General features: G+C 39.6%; 1 protein-coding gene across 2 annotated transcripts in view; it reads right to left on the bottom strand.

Annotated features, from left to right (window-relative positions):
* Positions 1-17770, bottom strand: part of nkain2 (sodium/potassium transporting ATPase interacting 2) — a 203542-nt gene that overhangs the window by 46710 nt on the left and 139062 nt on the right. For both annotated transcript variants that reach the window (XM_057822650.1, XM_057822651.1), the window contains one exon: positions 6353-6553. In XM_057822650.1, the coding sequence (XP_057678633.1) occupies positions 6353-6553 (201 nt within the window). The remainder of the gene's footprint in view (positions 1-6352; positions 6554-17770) is intronic.

The following is a 17770-nucleotide window of genomic DNA, read 5'->3' as shown; positions in this document are numbered from 1 at the left end:
GTCCGTATTGAGAAGCACGAGTGTACTTGAGCACGACTGAGCGCGAGACGGTGATGAAAGGTGACAGGCCTCCGTCATTTCGGCTCTTTATTTCGCTCCCTGTCGTCTCCTCTGATCCCGCTAATGAGCTCGGTTTTCCGGAGAGGGAAGGTTCCGGAGGGCCAAACGATGAGAAGGGTCGGGGAGGGAGTTGAGCGGGAAATCATTTTGGCAGAGATGAAACGCAAAGAGGCAGCGTCTCGGAAGAGGTTTCATGTCTAACTTAGCAGAGTGTAGACTTTGTATTTACCCCATGCGGCGCTACCTTGAAGTTGCAACACGGAAATTGAGCTTATTTTTGTGAAAAGTATTTGAAGTTGTCATACTACGGGATGTCATCTCACCTCGCGAGACCTCGTTGGAGATAGGATCCAAGGCTAAGGCTACACTGGAATGGAATTTATTGTCATCATCATCGGTATCATTGACAATAATTAACAATTAAAAAATGTGATATGATTTGCCCGAAGGAACCGAAGAAGAAGACAAAGGCGGACGGGATGAAGCCTATGCTTATCAGTTTCCCGTCCCCCATACAACTAAAGACGCACATTCAGGCATGGAACATCAAAACTGTACAATAACACAATCAACAATCTGGGTTTAGTAACTTAGCGTCCAGTCAAGCAGCTCGATTAATTTCAGGGCGTACAAGGTTATAGCTTTGCCATGTCCCTTACATTTTTACATCTGTTTGCTGTGGAACATTTTGTTGTGGCTATGTGTGTGGCAAAAGTGATTATGTGTTGTCACAGCTGGTGTGAGTAACTGGAGCTCTCTGATGATTTCTTGATTCTGGTTTTGAATCAAGCCACTCAAGGAGACCTCCAACTTCTGTATGGAGGATTTTATTTCATCCAAGTCCCCAGGTTTCAAATTCTTTTGAGCCATACTGGGAGTCCAGCTTGCTGGCCCTGAGCGCTTATCGGTTAAGATAAGAAAGTGCTTCAGGAGCTCAGAGGCAAGGCAAGGCAAATTTATTTATACAGCACAATTCAACACAAGGCAATTCAAAGTGCTTTACATCACATGAAGATCATAAAAATCACATTTAAATCAATACAACGTAAAAACCAAGACAAAAGATCGCATTTAATCACAAATGGAATAAAAATAAATAAATAAAAATAAAACAAAAACTACTACTACTAATAATAATTGAAATCAGCAATGGAGATAAGCACAAGAGGAATAGAAAGCAGGTAGATTGAAATATATAGCCAGTTATGGATATGCAGTGCTAAACAAAAGGGTTTTTAGCCCTGATTTAAAAGAGCTAACAGTTTGAGCATACTTCAGACGTTCAGGTAACTTGTTCCAGAGGTGAGGAGCATAATAACTAAATGCTGCCTCACCCTGCTTGGTTCTTGTTCTTTGAATATGCAGAAGACCGGTTCCAGACGACCTTAGGGGTCTAGATGTTTCATAGGAATCTAACAAGTCAAGCATGTATTTTGGTCCAAGGCCATTAAGTGTTTTGTAGACGAGCAGTAGTATTTTATAGTCTATCCTTTGACTCACTGGAAGCCAGTGTAGCGATTTCAAAACCGGTGTAATGTGGTCCATCTTCCTTGTATTTGTGAGGACTCTGGCTGCAGCATTCTGTACTAGCTGCAGCTTCCTGACTGATTTTTTATCAAGACCGTAAATATACCGTTGCAATAGTCCAATCTGCTGAAAATGAATGCATGCATAAGTTTTTCCATGTCTTGTTGAGTCAGAAGCCCCTTAATTCTGGTTATATATTTTAGGTGGTAATAAGCGGATTTAGTGACGGACTTTAGATGGCTATTAAATTTGAGGTCTGAGTCAATAATTACACCAAGGTTTCTGACTTGATTTGTAGCTGTAAGTGAGCATCTGTACACGGTGAAGGCTGAGCAGCGAACGTTCATGCACAAATCAAGATTTTTTTTGTCCATATCTAACCTTTTTGCGAAGCTGTTTTCATTTTCTGAACATTATAACCTGGAAGTGACCCACACGCACAGAGGAATAATAACAAATGGTGTAGCAAGCAGTTTATACATGCCTGATTTATCGCTGAGCATATACAGGTAGTCCCTGGGTTGTGGTGTACTCGACTTACGCGATTTTGACTTCACGACGCAAGAGTTTTTTTTTTTTTAAAGTCGCATAAACAGTACAGGTGGGAATATTTGGGATTCGATTACGATTCAGAGGCTACGATTCGATTATAAAACGATTATTGGTGTGCCTTCCCTCTTAGCTACAGTGGGGCAAATAAGTATTTAGTCAACCACTAATTGTGCAAGTTCTCCCACTTGAAAATATTTGAGAGGCTTTTGCCTAAAGCAGTACTTCTCAAATGGCCCCAGGGGGGCGCAGAGCGATGCCAGGGGTGGCGCGAGTGACCTCGGGGAACATGCTTTTTTTTTTTTTTTTTTTTTTGCCGTACTAGAGTAGAGTGTACTTGCACATCCACTCCGTGGGTGGCAGTGGCGCTCTCATTTTCAAAGTGCGTGCAGTATTTTTGAAGTAAGCAAGAGCACACGGAAGACACTCACGCAGAGCTGGACTCACGCAGCGACCCACTGTCTTCTCTGGTTCTCACGTGTCCGGCCGAGAAGTGCCGTTTTCGGCTTGGGATCGTCATGACCACCGCCATCACCTACTGTTCTCCCTCGGCCGCCGAGAATGCGCTTTTTTCGGACCGTTTGCCTTTTGGCTTTGACTTTTAATATAGTGGGAAATGAGGAAAGACAATGATTATAGCGGAGAGTCTGAAGCCAAATCAGTTAAGACGCCACTTAAAGACATTAGACCTCAATCTCATTGATAAGCCGCTTGATTGTTTTTCAGCGAAAACGTGCTGAATATTGCCAATTGTCACAATCGTCCCGCTTTGTCAGTGTTATATCAGTAAACCAGTGAGCCCTGTGGTGAATCGGCGAAAATAAAAACTTTCCTTCTGTCCAAAGACACTTTTTTCCCCCTTCTATTCAGTTTTGTTTTTTTTCGGTCAAATTTGTTGGCATGTTGTCCTGAAGAGTAAATGTTTCTAATCAATTTGAATTTGTTATTATTTACTGATTTTATTACATTTTATTTTTCAGTATCAAATGGTCAAAAATGTACCTTGAGTGTATTTTTACAGTTTGGATGTGACTCTTTTTTTAAAAATTATTTTTACTTCAGGCAAATTGATGCGCGTTAAGTCATTTCTGTTACAAGCAAAACAATGTTAATAAAGTTATACTTTATTATAAGTTGATCTATGTTACTTTTTTTCTTTAATAGAAAAAAAATGACACAATGTTAGGCTGAGGTGTACTTATAATAGTAATATTATAGAGAAATGATACTATTTTCAGTGGCGGCAGAGAGTTGGGGGGGCGCGAAACATTTACGTCTTCCTTGGGGGGGCGTAACAGAAAATAATTGAGAAGCACTGGCCAAAAGGAAGACTGCGTTTCCAATGAGGACCAGCGGACACCCGCACAATGTTGTAAAATCATCAATGAATCAAAAATCAATCTGCCGGTCGCCTGCACATGGGTTAAACAACATTTCTGTTTCCAGCGGCTGTGTGAAGGATGAATAGTAATAAGGTAATAAATCCAGGTGTGGCTGAACAATAGCATATGACGGTTAGCAACCGTGTTAGCAACTGTGTGGCTTACTGTGGCTAACCCAGTGTCACACCAGCAATTAAAAGCCGTGCCAATGTATGCTCTGTATATCTAGGGGGTCTCCCTTTTTTTCCTCCTCTTTTGTTGCTCTGCCATCTTTGCAGAATTCACGCGAAAGCGTTTGCATCAATTTCAGTCTTCATAATGAATAAGGAAAAGGGGAAGTGACGTATGCCGTAAAGCAGTCAGCACAATTGTATTTTTCTTTTTTTTTTGTGCGGCAAGATTCCTGCAACCTCAAAGTTAATTACTGGCGGTGAAAGCGATACAGATATGGCGGGAAACACAGACAAGATTGAAAAAGCAGTTTCTGATCTTGCCTTCCTCTTTAAAAGAAACTGCTGTATTTTAAGCCAAAATAGCTTTTGTGTTTGATAGAACAATATGTCTATATGCTGCCATAGCAGATTCATGGCGCATCAAGTCCACTAACTATTTTTAAATTTGTCCGTTTTACCCTGGAAACCACCGTTTACAGACGTCACGCAACCGCTTTTGTTTCAACCTAGCCATAAAAACAAGGTAAGTAATTGCATTTATTATTCGAAATGTTTGTCATTTTTAGCTTAGAATCATTAATTGATGTCTAATATTTAATTTAAAAAAAAAAAAACGACTTTAAAAAATGATTCACTCGCATATTTTAAACTTTTAAACAAATTATGTCACAATGAAAAAATTAGCGTCTGTAAAAAAGTCACGGATATCTACCTAATAACTATCGCTTAGTTGTATTGTTTTTTCGTTACAGTCGCATTTTCTCCAATGTTTAAGATGATAAATAATCGATCCAGCCAAAGAAAAATTTGAAAAAAAAAAAAAAGTTTAAAAGGGTAAATATATGAAAAAGAACATCTCGACCACTCCTTGATGTCTGCGATTTCTGCATCGCGACCCTTGTTATATGACCATGTTTCACCCGTAAAATCCCTCAGAAATCTGGCTGTGGCCCTTCACATATGTGTCTTGACACTCGGTGATACATGCTACATGGAGTTTTTAGATCGAAACAAGGTAAGTATGCGATAATATCTCGTTAAAATCGTGCCGTCTTTAATTCTGCTCTCGCCTCCAGTTAGGGTTTTGCTGTTTAAAAAAAAAAAAAAAAAAACTTTCTAAAAATGCCCTCCTGTTTAAAAATTTTCTTCCCCCAGAAAATTGAGCTTTCCAATGATGTATCACACATTCATATCGGACAATTTTGAAATTTGCCAAATTGGGGGTCTCAGAGCAGAACTTCAAGTCACCTGAGTGTTTTCCGCCATGGTGTCATTTAAATAGTTGGCAGTCGACATATTATCACAAATGTTATAAAAATGTTTTATAAAGGTTGAAAAGTTACCTAGTGTAGCTTTAGTGCAATAAATTATTTGGTAATGTGAGTCAAAACACTACAATGAGGAGCGGAACCTTTAGTTTTTTGAGTGAAGGCAGTGAATTTGTCGTTTTTTTCCCCCCCTACTCACATCTGAGATGCAATTGTTGCATGTTTTCAACAATGTACATCTAAAATAAAGACAAAAACGGTTCAATATTAGGTGAAATGTCTACTTTTCTCGTTTATATTTATTATAATTAGAGATGTCCCGATCGATCGGCATCCCAATCGATCGGGTCCGATCACGTCATTTTCAAAGTAGCGGAATCAGCAAAAAAATATCGGACATGCCTTTTTAAAATATTTATATATTTTTTTAATCAAATCGTTTTCTAATTACAATATTTACCGCAATTAACGCATGCGCTGCACGACCCACTCACGCATTGTCGGATTCAATCTATAATGACGCCGTTTTACCCATACAGTATATAGGGCTAAAAGGCAGCGTAAAATGAGTAGAGTGAATTTTGGCATCCTTTGGAGCCTTTTTTAGAATGGCTAAAGCATTACAATCCCTCTCCCAATGATTAGAATAATCGTGGGAAGCAATGTGGGGAAGAAAGGTAGTAATTGATCTTTTTCTTAACACCCTATGTTATTTCCCAACGCAGAGAAGATATATCAATTGCTACCACGACGCACAGTCATGGCTGCACTTCCCATCATGCATTTGGGCAGAAGTTAAATGGCTACAGTATCATTTACTGAAAGCTCAACAGATACACTAGATGGCAATATTTAGTCACAATATACAAAGTCACATTTATCCTTTAAGAATTACAAGTCTTTCTATCCGTGGATCCCTCTCACAGAAAGAATGTTAATAATGTAAATGCCATCTTGAGGATTTATTGTCATAATAAACAAATATAGTACTTATGTACTGTATGTTGAATGTATATATTCGTCCGAGTTTTATTCATTTTTTTCTTAATGCATTGCCAAAATGTATATGATCGGGAAAAATTATCGTGAATGATTGGAATTGAATCGGGAGCAAAAAAAAAAAAAGCAATTGGATCGGGAAATATCGGGATCGGCAGATACTCAAACTAAAACGATCGTGATCGGTTCGGGAGCAAAAAAACATAATCGGAACAACCCTAATTATAATTACTCTTTACCTAAAATAAATGATATCATAATCATATATTCCATGTGACTTGGCCTGTTCAGAACCTCACTCAAAAGTTAAAGGCAAAAACATCAGAATTAGGTCACTTCAAGCTGTGGTCTGATCATTACTTTACTGTGTGTGGTAGATAGTAAAAGTGCTTACGGCCAGAAGTATCTGCAGCGAGGAATGAGCCACCTCTACAAATTGAAAGTCCATCAGGCACCCGGATATCGATATGTATCGGTGGTCCTCCGGTGCCCAGGAGGGAGGAGGGCTGACAGGGGTCACTCTGCACCCGGGGCCGTTCTCCATCCACCAGGAACGATGCATGGACAGGTTGAAGGTGAGGACGAGGTCAGTGTCCTGCGGATATACAGAGAGAGAGAGCGGGAGGTTTAGTCACCGGCGCGAGGAATGTTTGAATGCATTTTAATTAAAGCCAAACTGTTTGTCATCTGCAGGGCGGCGAGATGAAAAGATATCTAAAGAAGTGAAGGGATGGCTGGGGCTAGAAATAAATCAAAAGATGTAGAATTCCGTCGGGACAAGAGGCGTGGGATGTTAGGAGAAGAGAACACTCGGGTACAAAATCTACAGTATAAAATATACAAATGCTTTAATAATGGGTTTGTATACTAGAGCCATGAGAATTTACTATTGCTATATTAGAGAGAGAACCATTAGTGAAGTGATATGTATAGTGAAAAATCAACAGTTGATGTCCTGGGGAATGATCATGTTTCAGTGCCATTGAAGACAATAGATGTCCAATATTTGAACTGGTACTGCTAGCAGTGATATTAATCAGTGTTGTTTTTGGCAGCCCTTTAAATGTTGTTTTTAGTTTTTGGGACGAAAATACTTAGTCTTTCAAAATGTGTTTGTCTTCGTCTAGTATTAGTTGACAAAATCAAGGGGTCGGGAACACCGTTCCAGTATAAGATTCAGGGGCGGAACGGTGCTTTGATGAAGGCAACTGTCAAACCTCTATGTTAAAGGGATCCTCTATTTTTAAGACAAGTTATTCTTGTGTTTGTATGAGTTATAATAATTTGATATTAAAAACCCCTCTTTATGTTTTCGTTTTAATAAAATTTCTAAAATTATTTTAAGTGACAGGTCGCCATTCTTGTTACGTCGCAGTGCGTGACGTCACTGGGCCGAATCTCCAGCGTGTCACTCTTAGCTACCCCAACATGTCGTCGGTTATGGCCTTCCAATTTGAACCAGATCAGAAAAGTGAAGAGCAGGACTGCGCTGTCGGTCGATCACAAGACGAGTATCGAAGGCAAAATGAGAACAGGAAATACAGTACCTTATAAGAGAAGAATTGGGCAAAACTGGTGATGTACTCGCTGCAAGTGCGTCTCATTGACAACGGAGCGAGAGAGTGTACGCTGTTGAGAACTCCGGTTTGTGTTGGCAGATCTTCAAGGTAAGATATTGCGTTTTCAAACTTATCCCATGTAGATTGATAGTGTCCAGAGCTGTCGTATGCTTTACATATAGTACAAGCCAACAGTTTGACTGGAACAAATCCTGGAATCGAGTGTAATCCATGTCTTGTACATTGTACCGCGTGGTAGGTAGGATACATGCATAAAAGTACCAAAAAGGGGAGAAGCTTCCACTTATGCATATTTATTCACAAAAAAAAAAAAAAAAAATTTCACCAATATTGCCGCCGCGGTGGGACCGTTGGATCCAGAAATTAGACGGATCCCTTACTTGACTGAGGATCCAGGAAAAGTGTCTGGGCGGCAGTTGTAACGTGTGGTAGGTAGGATACCAAAAAGGGGAGAAGCTTCCACTTATGCACATTTATTCACAAAAAAATAATTCCACCTTGACCACTCACGTCACTCTTGTTACCATTTGACTGGAAATTGCATCCAAAAGCAGCACATCGTGGCATTTTACTTCGCGAGTTTAGGCAGCAATACGCAATTGTTGTATACGCTACACATTTGGAAACATTCCATTTACGTCAACGCTGCGAGCCCACCCACGCGTTACAACTGGCGCCCGAACAAGGGATCCGTCTATTTTCTGGATCCGACGGTCCCACCGCGCCTGCAATATTGGTTTCGGATCTGTCCATTTTTTTGATTCGTCGGTCCCAAACAGCAGCTTTTGGGATCAGTCTATTTTGTGGAATCGACGGCCTGATGCGGCTGTGACATTACCATGGGATTGGTCTAATTCCTGGATCTTCGAGTGTGTAAAAAACGCAGATTTGGATTACTATTGCTATCTTTTACAGTTGTGGTCAAATGTTTACATACACTTGTGAAGAACATAATGTCATGGCTCTCTTGAGTTTCCAGTTATTTCTACAACTCTGATTTTTCTCAGATAGAGTGATTGGAACAGATACTTCTTTGTCACAAAAAACATTCATGAAGTTTGGTTCTTTTATGACTTTATTATGGGTGAACAGAAAAAAGTGATCAAATCTGCTGGGTCAAAAATATACATACAGCAGCGCTAATATTTGGTAACATGTCCCTTGGCCATTTTCACTTCAATTAGGCGCTTTTGGTAGCCATCCACAAGCTTCTGGCAGAATCTTTGACCACTCCTCTTGACAGAATTGGTGGAGTTCAGTTAAATTTGATGGCTTTCTGACATGGACTTGTTTCTTCAGCATTGTCCACTAGTTCTCAATGGGGTTTAAGTCAGGACTTTGGGAAGGCCATTCGAAAACCTTAATTCTAGCCTGATTTAGCCTTTCCATTACCACTTTTGATGTGTGTTTGGGGTCATTGTCCTGTTGGAACACCCAACTGCGCCAAAGACCCAATCTTCGGGCTGATGACGTTAGGTTATCTTGAAGAATTTGAAGGTAATCCTCCTTCTTCATTATCCCATTTACTCTCTGTAAAGCACCAGTTCCATTAGCAGCGAAACAGCCCCACAGCATAATACTACCACCACCGTGCTTGACGGTAGGCATGGTGTACTTGGGGTTAAAGGCCTCACCTTTTCTCTTCCAAACATATTGCTGGGCATGGTGGCCAAATAGCTTGATTTTTGTTTCGGCTGACCACAGAACTTTCCTCCAGAAGATCTTATCTTTGTCCATGTGATCAGCAGCAAACTTCAGTCAAGCCTTACGGTGCCGCTTTTGGAGCAAGGGCTTCCCTCTTGCACGGCAGCCTCTCAGTCCATGGAGATGCAAAACACGCTTGACTGTGGACACTGACACCTGTGTTCCAGCAGCTTCTAATTCTTGGCAGATCTGCTTTTTGGTGATTCTCGGTTGAATCTTCACCCTCCTGACCAATTTTCTCTCAGCAGCAGGTGATAGCTTGCGTTTTCTTCGTGATCATGGCAGTGACAAAACAGTGCCATGCACTTTATACTTACAAACAATTGTTTGCACTGTTGCTCTTGGGACCTGCAGCTGCTTTGAAATGGCTCCAAGTGACTTTCCTGACTTGTTCAAGTCAATGATTCGCTTTTTCAGATCCATGTATGTATATTTTTGACCCAGCAGATTTGATCACTTTTTCTGTTAACCCATAATAAAGTCATAAAAGAACCAAACTTCATGAATGTTTTTTGTGACAAAGAAGTATCGGTTCCAATCACTCTATCGGAGAAAAATCAGAGTTGTAGAAATAACTGGAAACTCAAGAGAGCCATGACATTATGTTCTTCACAAGTGTATGTAAACTTTTGACCACAACTGTATGTTGACTATTCTTCGTGGGAGTTTTCCCCAAATCATACTAAACAATTAAAGCACTATGGCACGCTACAGTGACGACAGTGACTCTGACGTTGACCTCGCAACAATGTTGGAGTTTGTCAGGGAACGCGTGTTTGTGTACTGCTGAGCTCCCGAGTGAAGAGTGGTCAAGGTGGAAATATAATTTTTTGGTGAATAAATGTGCACAGTGGAAGCTTCTCCCCTTTTTGGTACTTTTATACACATATCCTAGCTACCACGCGTTACAATGTACAAGACATGGATTACACAAGGTGTGCTCTTTGGCCTGTACTGTATGCAAAGCACACGACAGCTCTGGATGCTAACAATCTACATAATTATATTGGGATAAGTTTGAAAACGCAATATGCTTACCTTGAATATCTGCTAATAAAACCGGACAGCATACACTCTCGCTCCCAACCGCACTTCCCAACAGGACTCTCTCGCATCACCAGTTTTGCCCAACTTTTGTCTTATCAGGAATTTGCTGGACGCATTTTTCCCTGAAGCTCGTCTTGTGAACGACCGACAGTGCTGTCCTGCTCTTCACTTTTCAGATCTGGTTCAAATAGGAAGCGTAGAACCGACGACATGTCGGGAAAGCTAACGAGTGACACGCTGTAATTTCGGCAACGGGACCAGTGACGTCACGCACTGCGACGTCACAAGAATGGCGACCTATCACTTAAAAGAATTTTACAAACTTTATTAAAACCAAAACATTAAGAGGGGTTTTAATATCAAATTATTATAACTCATACTAACATTTATCTTTTAAGAATTACTTGTCTTAAAAATAGAGGATCCCTTTAAGGTAGAGGATCACTTTAACTGATGATTGTCAAACTTCTATTATACTGGAATGCTCTTATGAATTTTGACTGGATGTCCCGCCGACATTGCCAAGCAGCTATTACAATGAACTGCCACTTCAAAACCTGAAAGCCTTTCTAGCTGTATACGCTATCGAGAGTCTACTTGATAGTTGTTTGCAGCACAGTTGTTGAGGATAAAGGTCAGATTCCTTCATTAACACCTGAAACTACACAAGTGAGGAGGCTGATTTGGGTTCTATTCATCCTGCTGTCACATCTTCACTCAACTGTGCCGTCTCATCCTTCCAAAATGTTCATTTTCCTGCTAATGTTCCCACCTAATTAATTTATATGGCGCTTTCTTTCGCTCCCTCTATTCCTTTTTGGGTCTCTTTCTATTCTCGTGTAATGAGTTAATGCCTCATTAGTGCTGAGCTCTGATTAATACCGTCTCCCCTTGTTGTGCTCGTCTTTGTAATGAGTAAAAATCTCCGGAAAATTCCGCCGCCTTGGCCGGCTCCACTGTCATCGCTCTTCATCGGCCTCCTATTGTCAGCGCGTTTTCCTGTGATATCTCGCGACCCTTTTTTTTTCCTCCCCCGCCCGCGTCTATCCTCTTTATCTCAGTTTCCGTCTCGCACCTCGATGCCCGCTCCTGTTTTTATCTGGCGCCTTTTCTTCAAATGAGCCGCAATCATCCACAACAATCGATAGAGAACAAATACCACGGGAAACGTGACGAGCGCTTGCCTTTTTTCTTTTTAGATTTGAGAGTCGCTGCGCGACCATTGAGGTTGTGAGATCAGAAATAAAGGGCTCTTCTTTAAAGTCCTTTTTACTTATGGAGTAAATTCGTTCCTGCCCGTCTAAAAACAATATTTTTTTGTTACCATAATTTTTCAGACTATTAGCCGCTACTTTTTTCTGCTCATTTTGAATCCTGCGGCTTATTTGTTGATCTATTTAGGTTAATAGGTAACACATTATCTGACAGCAGCGTCGTAAGACTGTCATAGGACCGTCATAATTATGACATGACACTGTCATAGGTGTTAATGAATGCCTATGACAGATGTCATTAAGTGTCATCCCGGAAAATGTTGTCATTAACTCCATTTAAGTCCAGCTCGGATCTTTTACATCCATTCAAAAGTGAGATAATTTGCCGGCTGACGCCCAATGACATCTGTCATAAGCATTTATTAATGCTCATGACAGTGTCATGTCATAATTATGACGGTCTTATGACAGTCTTATGGTGCCACTGTCAAATAAAGTGTTACCAACCACTATAACTAGTAATTAATGAAACAACTGGAACAGTAACTGAAGAAATAATTAGCACAGAACATGAATTTTGATTGTTATTTACATCTGGAGCGCTGCAAAGCATGCTAGGAGGCATGTTGGATAACAACAGTGTTGACAGCAGGTGGCGACAGAAGTTGACTGCCTCCTCCAAGGGAGCAGTGATGGCCAAAGGAAGCTTCTTGAAGCAATGAAGCTTTGCAGCTAATTGGTTCAAAGCTTCATGGTGGTTCATTTGATCTTCTGACAGTCTTATGATGCTGCTGTCAAATAAAGGGTTAATGGTTAATATCTTTGGTGCAAATATCCCATAATGCATTGAGGACAGCGGCGGCTTATAGTCCGGCGCGGGTTATCTATGAACAAATTACGTTTTGGCGTCAAATTTGGTGGGTGGCGGCGATAGTCAGGTGCGCCTTGTAGTGCGAAAATTACAGTAGGTCACTTTTTTGATTTTAGGTCATTCGGTGTTGATTTTGTGGCTTATCCAGGGGACTTCCTGTGGATTTAGGTAACTTGATTTTGGGGCAATCCAGGTCAATTCCTAATGGTTTTGGCGCATTTCGGATCACTTGATGACTTTGGGTCACTTTATGTTAATTTTGGGGCATTTCCAGGTCCCTTCCTATTGATTTTAGATCACTTTCTCTTGACCTTGGGTCAATTCTGGGTCACTCCCTGTTAATTTTTTTTAATGAAAAAAAAATTATGAGCACTCCTAGATTTTTGTGTCAGTTCACCAATGGAGTTTTTTTTATGGGACCTAGTTGAAAGTCGAAAGGATTTAATGGAGAATTAGATGCCAGCCTCTCTCAGTTTAAATGGATTGGATACCTATAACTAGGGTTGTTCCGATCCCGATCGTTTTAGTTTGAGTATCTGCTGATCCCGATATTTCCCAATCCGATTGCTTTTTTTTTTTGCTCCCGATTCAATTCCAATCATTCCCGATAATTTTTCCCGATCATATACATTTTAGCAATGCATTAAGAAAAAAAAACTCGGACGAATATATACATTCAGCATACAGTACATAAGTACTGTATTTGTTTATTATGACAATAAATCCTCAAGATGGCATTTGCATTATTAACATTCTTTCTGTGAGAGGGATCCACGGATAGAAAGACTTGTGACTATGTATATTGTGACTAAATATTGCCATCTAGTGTATTTGTTGAGCTTTCAGTAAATTATACTGTAGCCATGGCCAAATGCATGATGGGAAGTGGAACCATGACTGTGCGTAATGCTACCAATTGATATGTCTTCTCTGCGTTAGGAAATAACATAAGGTGTTAAGAAAAAGATCAAGTGCTGCCTTGCTTCCCCACATTGCTTCCCATGATATTTCTAATCGTAGGGAGAGGGATTGTATGGCTTTAGCCAATTAAATAAAGGCTCCAAAGGCTGCCAAATTTCACTCTACTCATTTAACGCTGCCTTTTATCTCTCTATATAGGTAAAACGGCGCCATTACAGATTGAGCGCGACAATGCGTGAGTGGGTTGTACAGCGCATGCATTAATTGCGTTAAATATTTTAACGTGATACATAAAAAAAAAAATTCATTACTGCCGTTATTGGGATAAATTTGATAACCCTACCTTAAGCCTTAACTAAAGACTCTGGGTGAGTGTAACATATTATGTCTGAAACGTTAAATACAATTAGAAAACGATTTAATTAAAAAAAAAAAAATTAAAAAGGCATGGCCGGTATTTTATTGCCGATTCCGATACTTTGAAAATGACGTGATCGGACCCGATCGATCAGCATCCCGATCGATTGGGACATCTCTATCTATAACATATTTCTGACAATACTTGGAAAATAGTGCGATTCACATCATCACATCCGGTTAATATATTTTTCGTTGTAAATATCCCATAATATAGTGAGGATAGCTGCGGCTTATAGTCCAGTTGGGCTTATATATGAACAAATGCCGTTTTTGTGTCAAATTTGGTGGATGGCGGCTTATAGTCAGGTGCGCCTTATAGTCCGAAAATTACGGTACGTTTTAATGGATTCGTATTAGGGTTGTCAAAATTATCGCGTTAACTGGCGGTAATTATTTTTTTTAATGAATCACGTTAAAATATTTGACGCAATTAACGCACATGCCCCGCTCAAACAGACTAAAATGACAGTACAGTGTAATGTCCGCTTGTTACTTGTTTTTTTGCGCCCTCTGCTGGCGTTTGGGTCCAACTGATTTTATTGGTTAGTACCATGAGTGAGCATGGTGTAATTATTGACATCAAAAATGGCGAGCTACTAGTTTATTTTTTGACTGAAAATTTTACAAATTTTAATAAAACGAAAACATTAAGAGGGGTTTTAATATAAAATTTCTATAACTTGTACTAACATTTATCTTTTAAGAACTAAAATTCTTTCTATCCATGGATTGCTTTAACAGAATGTTAATATTAATGCCATCTTGTTGATTTATTGTTATAATAAACAAATACAGTACTTATGTACATATATGTTATGTTATATATATGATATGTTTGTAATATGAAACTGAAGAGGTGAATAAAATTTTGGGGCATGAGGTCAAAGGTCACAGAGGTTAGAAAAGGAATAATAACAGATTAGCCTATTGAAATGCTGAGTAGGTAATAAGACGAGAAAAGGAAGGTTCAAAGGTCACAGAGAGTAATAATAGGGCAATGCTTAGAGAGAGCTGACATACGCCTACAAAAAGCGCTCCTCTAGTTCTGAGTTATGCCTGCCACAAATGATTATTGGAGACGAATACCAGTTTTTTCTGATGAGACAATGAAGAGACGAAAATGCGAAATCGTTTCTGTCATATGTTTACAATGCGAGACGTTTTCATATTGTACGTGGAGTCCAGCCTGCATTGTAGCAGTGTTTGGATCGTGTCACTCATGTGAGATGTGCTGCGCCTCCCTCACTCTCGTTCAATCACGTTAACGGGCGCTAATTAATTTTTTAAAATTAATCACGTTAAAATATTTGACGCAATTAACGCACATGCCCCGCTCAAACAGATTAAAATGACAGCAGTGTCATGGCCACTTGTTACTCGTTTTTTGTCTCCCTCTGCTGGCGGTTGGGTGCGACTGATTTTATGGGTTTCATTGTGTAATTATTGACGTCAACAATGGCGAGCTACTACAGTAGTTTATTTTTTGATTGAAAATTTTACAAATTTTATTAAAACGAAAACATTAAGAGGGGTTTTAATATAAAATTTCTATAACTTGTACTAACATTTATCGTTTAAGAACTACAAGTCTTTCTATCCATGGATCGCTTTAACAGAATGTTAATAATGTTAATGCCATCTTGTTGATTTATTGTTATAATAAACAAATACAGTACTTATGTACCGTTTGTTGAATGTATATATCCATCTTGTGTCTTATCTTTCCATTCCAACAATAATTTACTGAAAAATATATTTATAGATGAAACTGCAATTAATTACAATTAATTAATTTTTAAGCTGTAATTAAATCGATTAAAATTTGCAATCGTTTGACAGCCCTAATTTGCATGCATTATAAACGATTTATGTCTGAATTTTGGGGGCTTGGAACGGATTAGGGCATTTACATGGAAAACGCTTCTCTACTTACAGAATTTTTAGGTTATGAAACTACTCCCAAAACCAATTAATTTCATAAGGTACCACTCTACATCCGATTGGTGTGCATGGCTGTCACCCCAGGAGGAAGCCTCTTCTGAAGACGGTACACAAAAAAGCCCGCCCGTCTCATCAGACCATAGGACATGATTCCAGTAATCCATGTGCTTTGACATGTCTGTAGCAAACTGTTTGCGGGCTTTCTTGTGTACCGTCTTCAGGGTTAGCACACTAATTTGATGTAGAGTGCGGCGTATGGTCTGAGCACTAAGAGGCTGACCCCCCACCTCTTCAATCTCTGCAGCAATGCTGACAGCACTCCTGTAACGAGTCACATGACATTTTGGAGGGAGAATGACAAGCAGTACTCAATTTGGACATTTAGGGATGTAGTTTCTTTGGTGTGTACTCACTTCTGTTGCCAGGGATTTAGATATTAATGGCTATATTTTGAGTTATTTTGAGGGGAAAATAAATTAACTATTATTTAAGATGCACACACATTATTTTTCATTGTGTCAAAGTGTCATTTTGTCAGTGTTGTCCCATGAAAAAATATACTTAAATATCTGCAGAAATGCAAGGGGTGTACTCACTGTAGTTGACTCATTAGCTGCCATTGACGGGGACAGACGTACAATCCATTTTGACTGGGAGGGCTGGTAGCGATCAGTCGATTAATTCATTAATTCATCTCATTCTGACTCTCACTTAAAAATTGCTCAAAAGCGTGCATTGATGTCAAACCGGTAGTGATGGCACCAAGTTAAAAAGGATTGGACATCAGTTGCCGTCAACGATAGCGAATTAAACGTTTATACGTTTCGTATATCGATGAAAAATAGAGCTACCGCAAACGATTATTTTGATAGTCAACTAATCTCAGATCATTTTTATATGAAAATCACGTTATTTACTGTTAAATTTCTCTATGCTTGACAAAATATTTTAACTGTAAATGTGCATTGGAACCACAAACTGCGCTGAGAAAACTATGAAACTATGGACTGTACCTATTGCTGTTTTGTACAAAAATCTAGTTTTGGCTAATGACAAACATAATCTGATTTGATCAAGAAACTACAGAAATCAGAGAAAATTTACGGTCAAGAAGCTTGGCATTGACCTTGGAAAAGGTGTATGAACCCCGCCTTTATTCATCCGTCCACCCATCCATCTTGCCCAACTTAATATGTCCCTCGTTCGCAATGTGGCCATCAGAATGAAGACAGTTTTTAAAAGCCCTTTCCTCCTCCGTTCCTACCTCCCGTGGGGCTTGCAGACAAAGGAGAGAAATGGCAAATTGAGGGGAAATTGAGCGAGGGCGAGAAAGGAAAAAACAGACGTGGTCCACTGAAGCGGCACCAGACCAAAGTCAGGCACAAAGACCTGAGAGCACAAGAGCGTGATCCTCAACCAGCACTGCTGAAATGATTCCTTTACACTTCAACTCCATCTGCGTTTGTTGTACATATATTCCATTTCAAATAAATGATGTATTTTTTTTTTGTCGGATTGTCAAATGTATCAAAACGTATCCAAGTATTACTACTGAAATGTACCCGTAGACGATATTTGATAACGTTATTTTCGCACTATAAGGGGCACTTGACTAAAAGCTGCCACCCATCAAATTTGACATGAAAACGGCATTTGTTCGTAGATAAGCCGCGCTGGACTATAAGCTGCAGCTGTCCTCATTGTATTATGGGATATTTAGACTAAAAAGATATTAACCGGAAACACTTTATTTGACAGCGGCCTCATACGACTGTCATCCGACCAAATGAACCTCCATGAGGCTTTGAACCAATTGGCTGAAAAGCTTCATTGCTTCAAGAAGCTTCATTTTCTCATCACTGCTCCCTTGAGCGAGACAATCAACCTCTGCTGCCACCTGCTGTCAACATTGTTGTCATCCAACATGCCTCCTAGCATGCATTGCAGCGCTACAGATGTAAATAACAATCAAAATTCATGTTCTGTGCTAATTATTTCTTCGGTTACTGTTCTAATTGTTGCATTAATTGCTAGTTATGCAATTTTAGTAACACTTTATTTAACAGTGGCGCCATAAGACTTTCATACGACCATCATAATTATGACATGACACT

This window comes from Corythoichthys intestinalis, chromosome 19 (assembly GCF_030265065.1).
Source record: "Corythoichthys intestinalis isolate RoL2023-P3 chromosome 19, ASM3026506v1, whole genome shotgun sequence".
Classification (NCBI taxonomy): domain Eukaryota; kingdom Metazoa; phylum Chordata; class Actinopteri; order Syngnathiformes; family Syngnathidae; genus Corythoichthys; species Corythoichthys intestinalis.
Note: the sequence above shows the minus strand (reverse complement) of the source record. Positions and strands in the feature narration are given on the sequence as shown.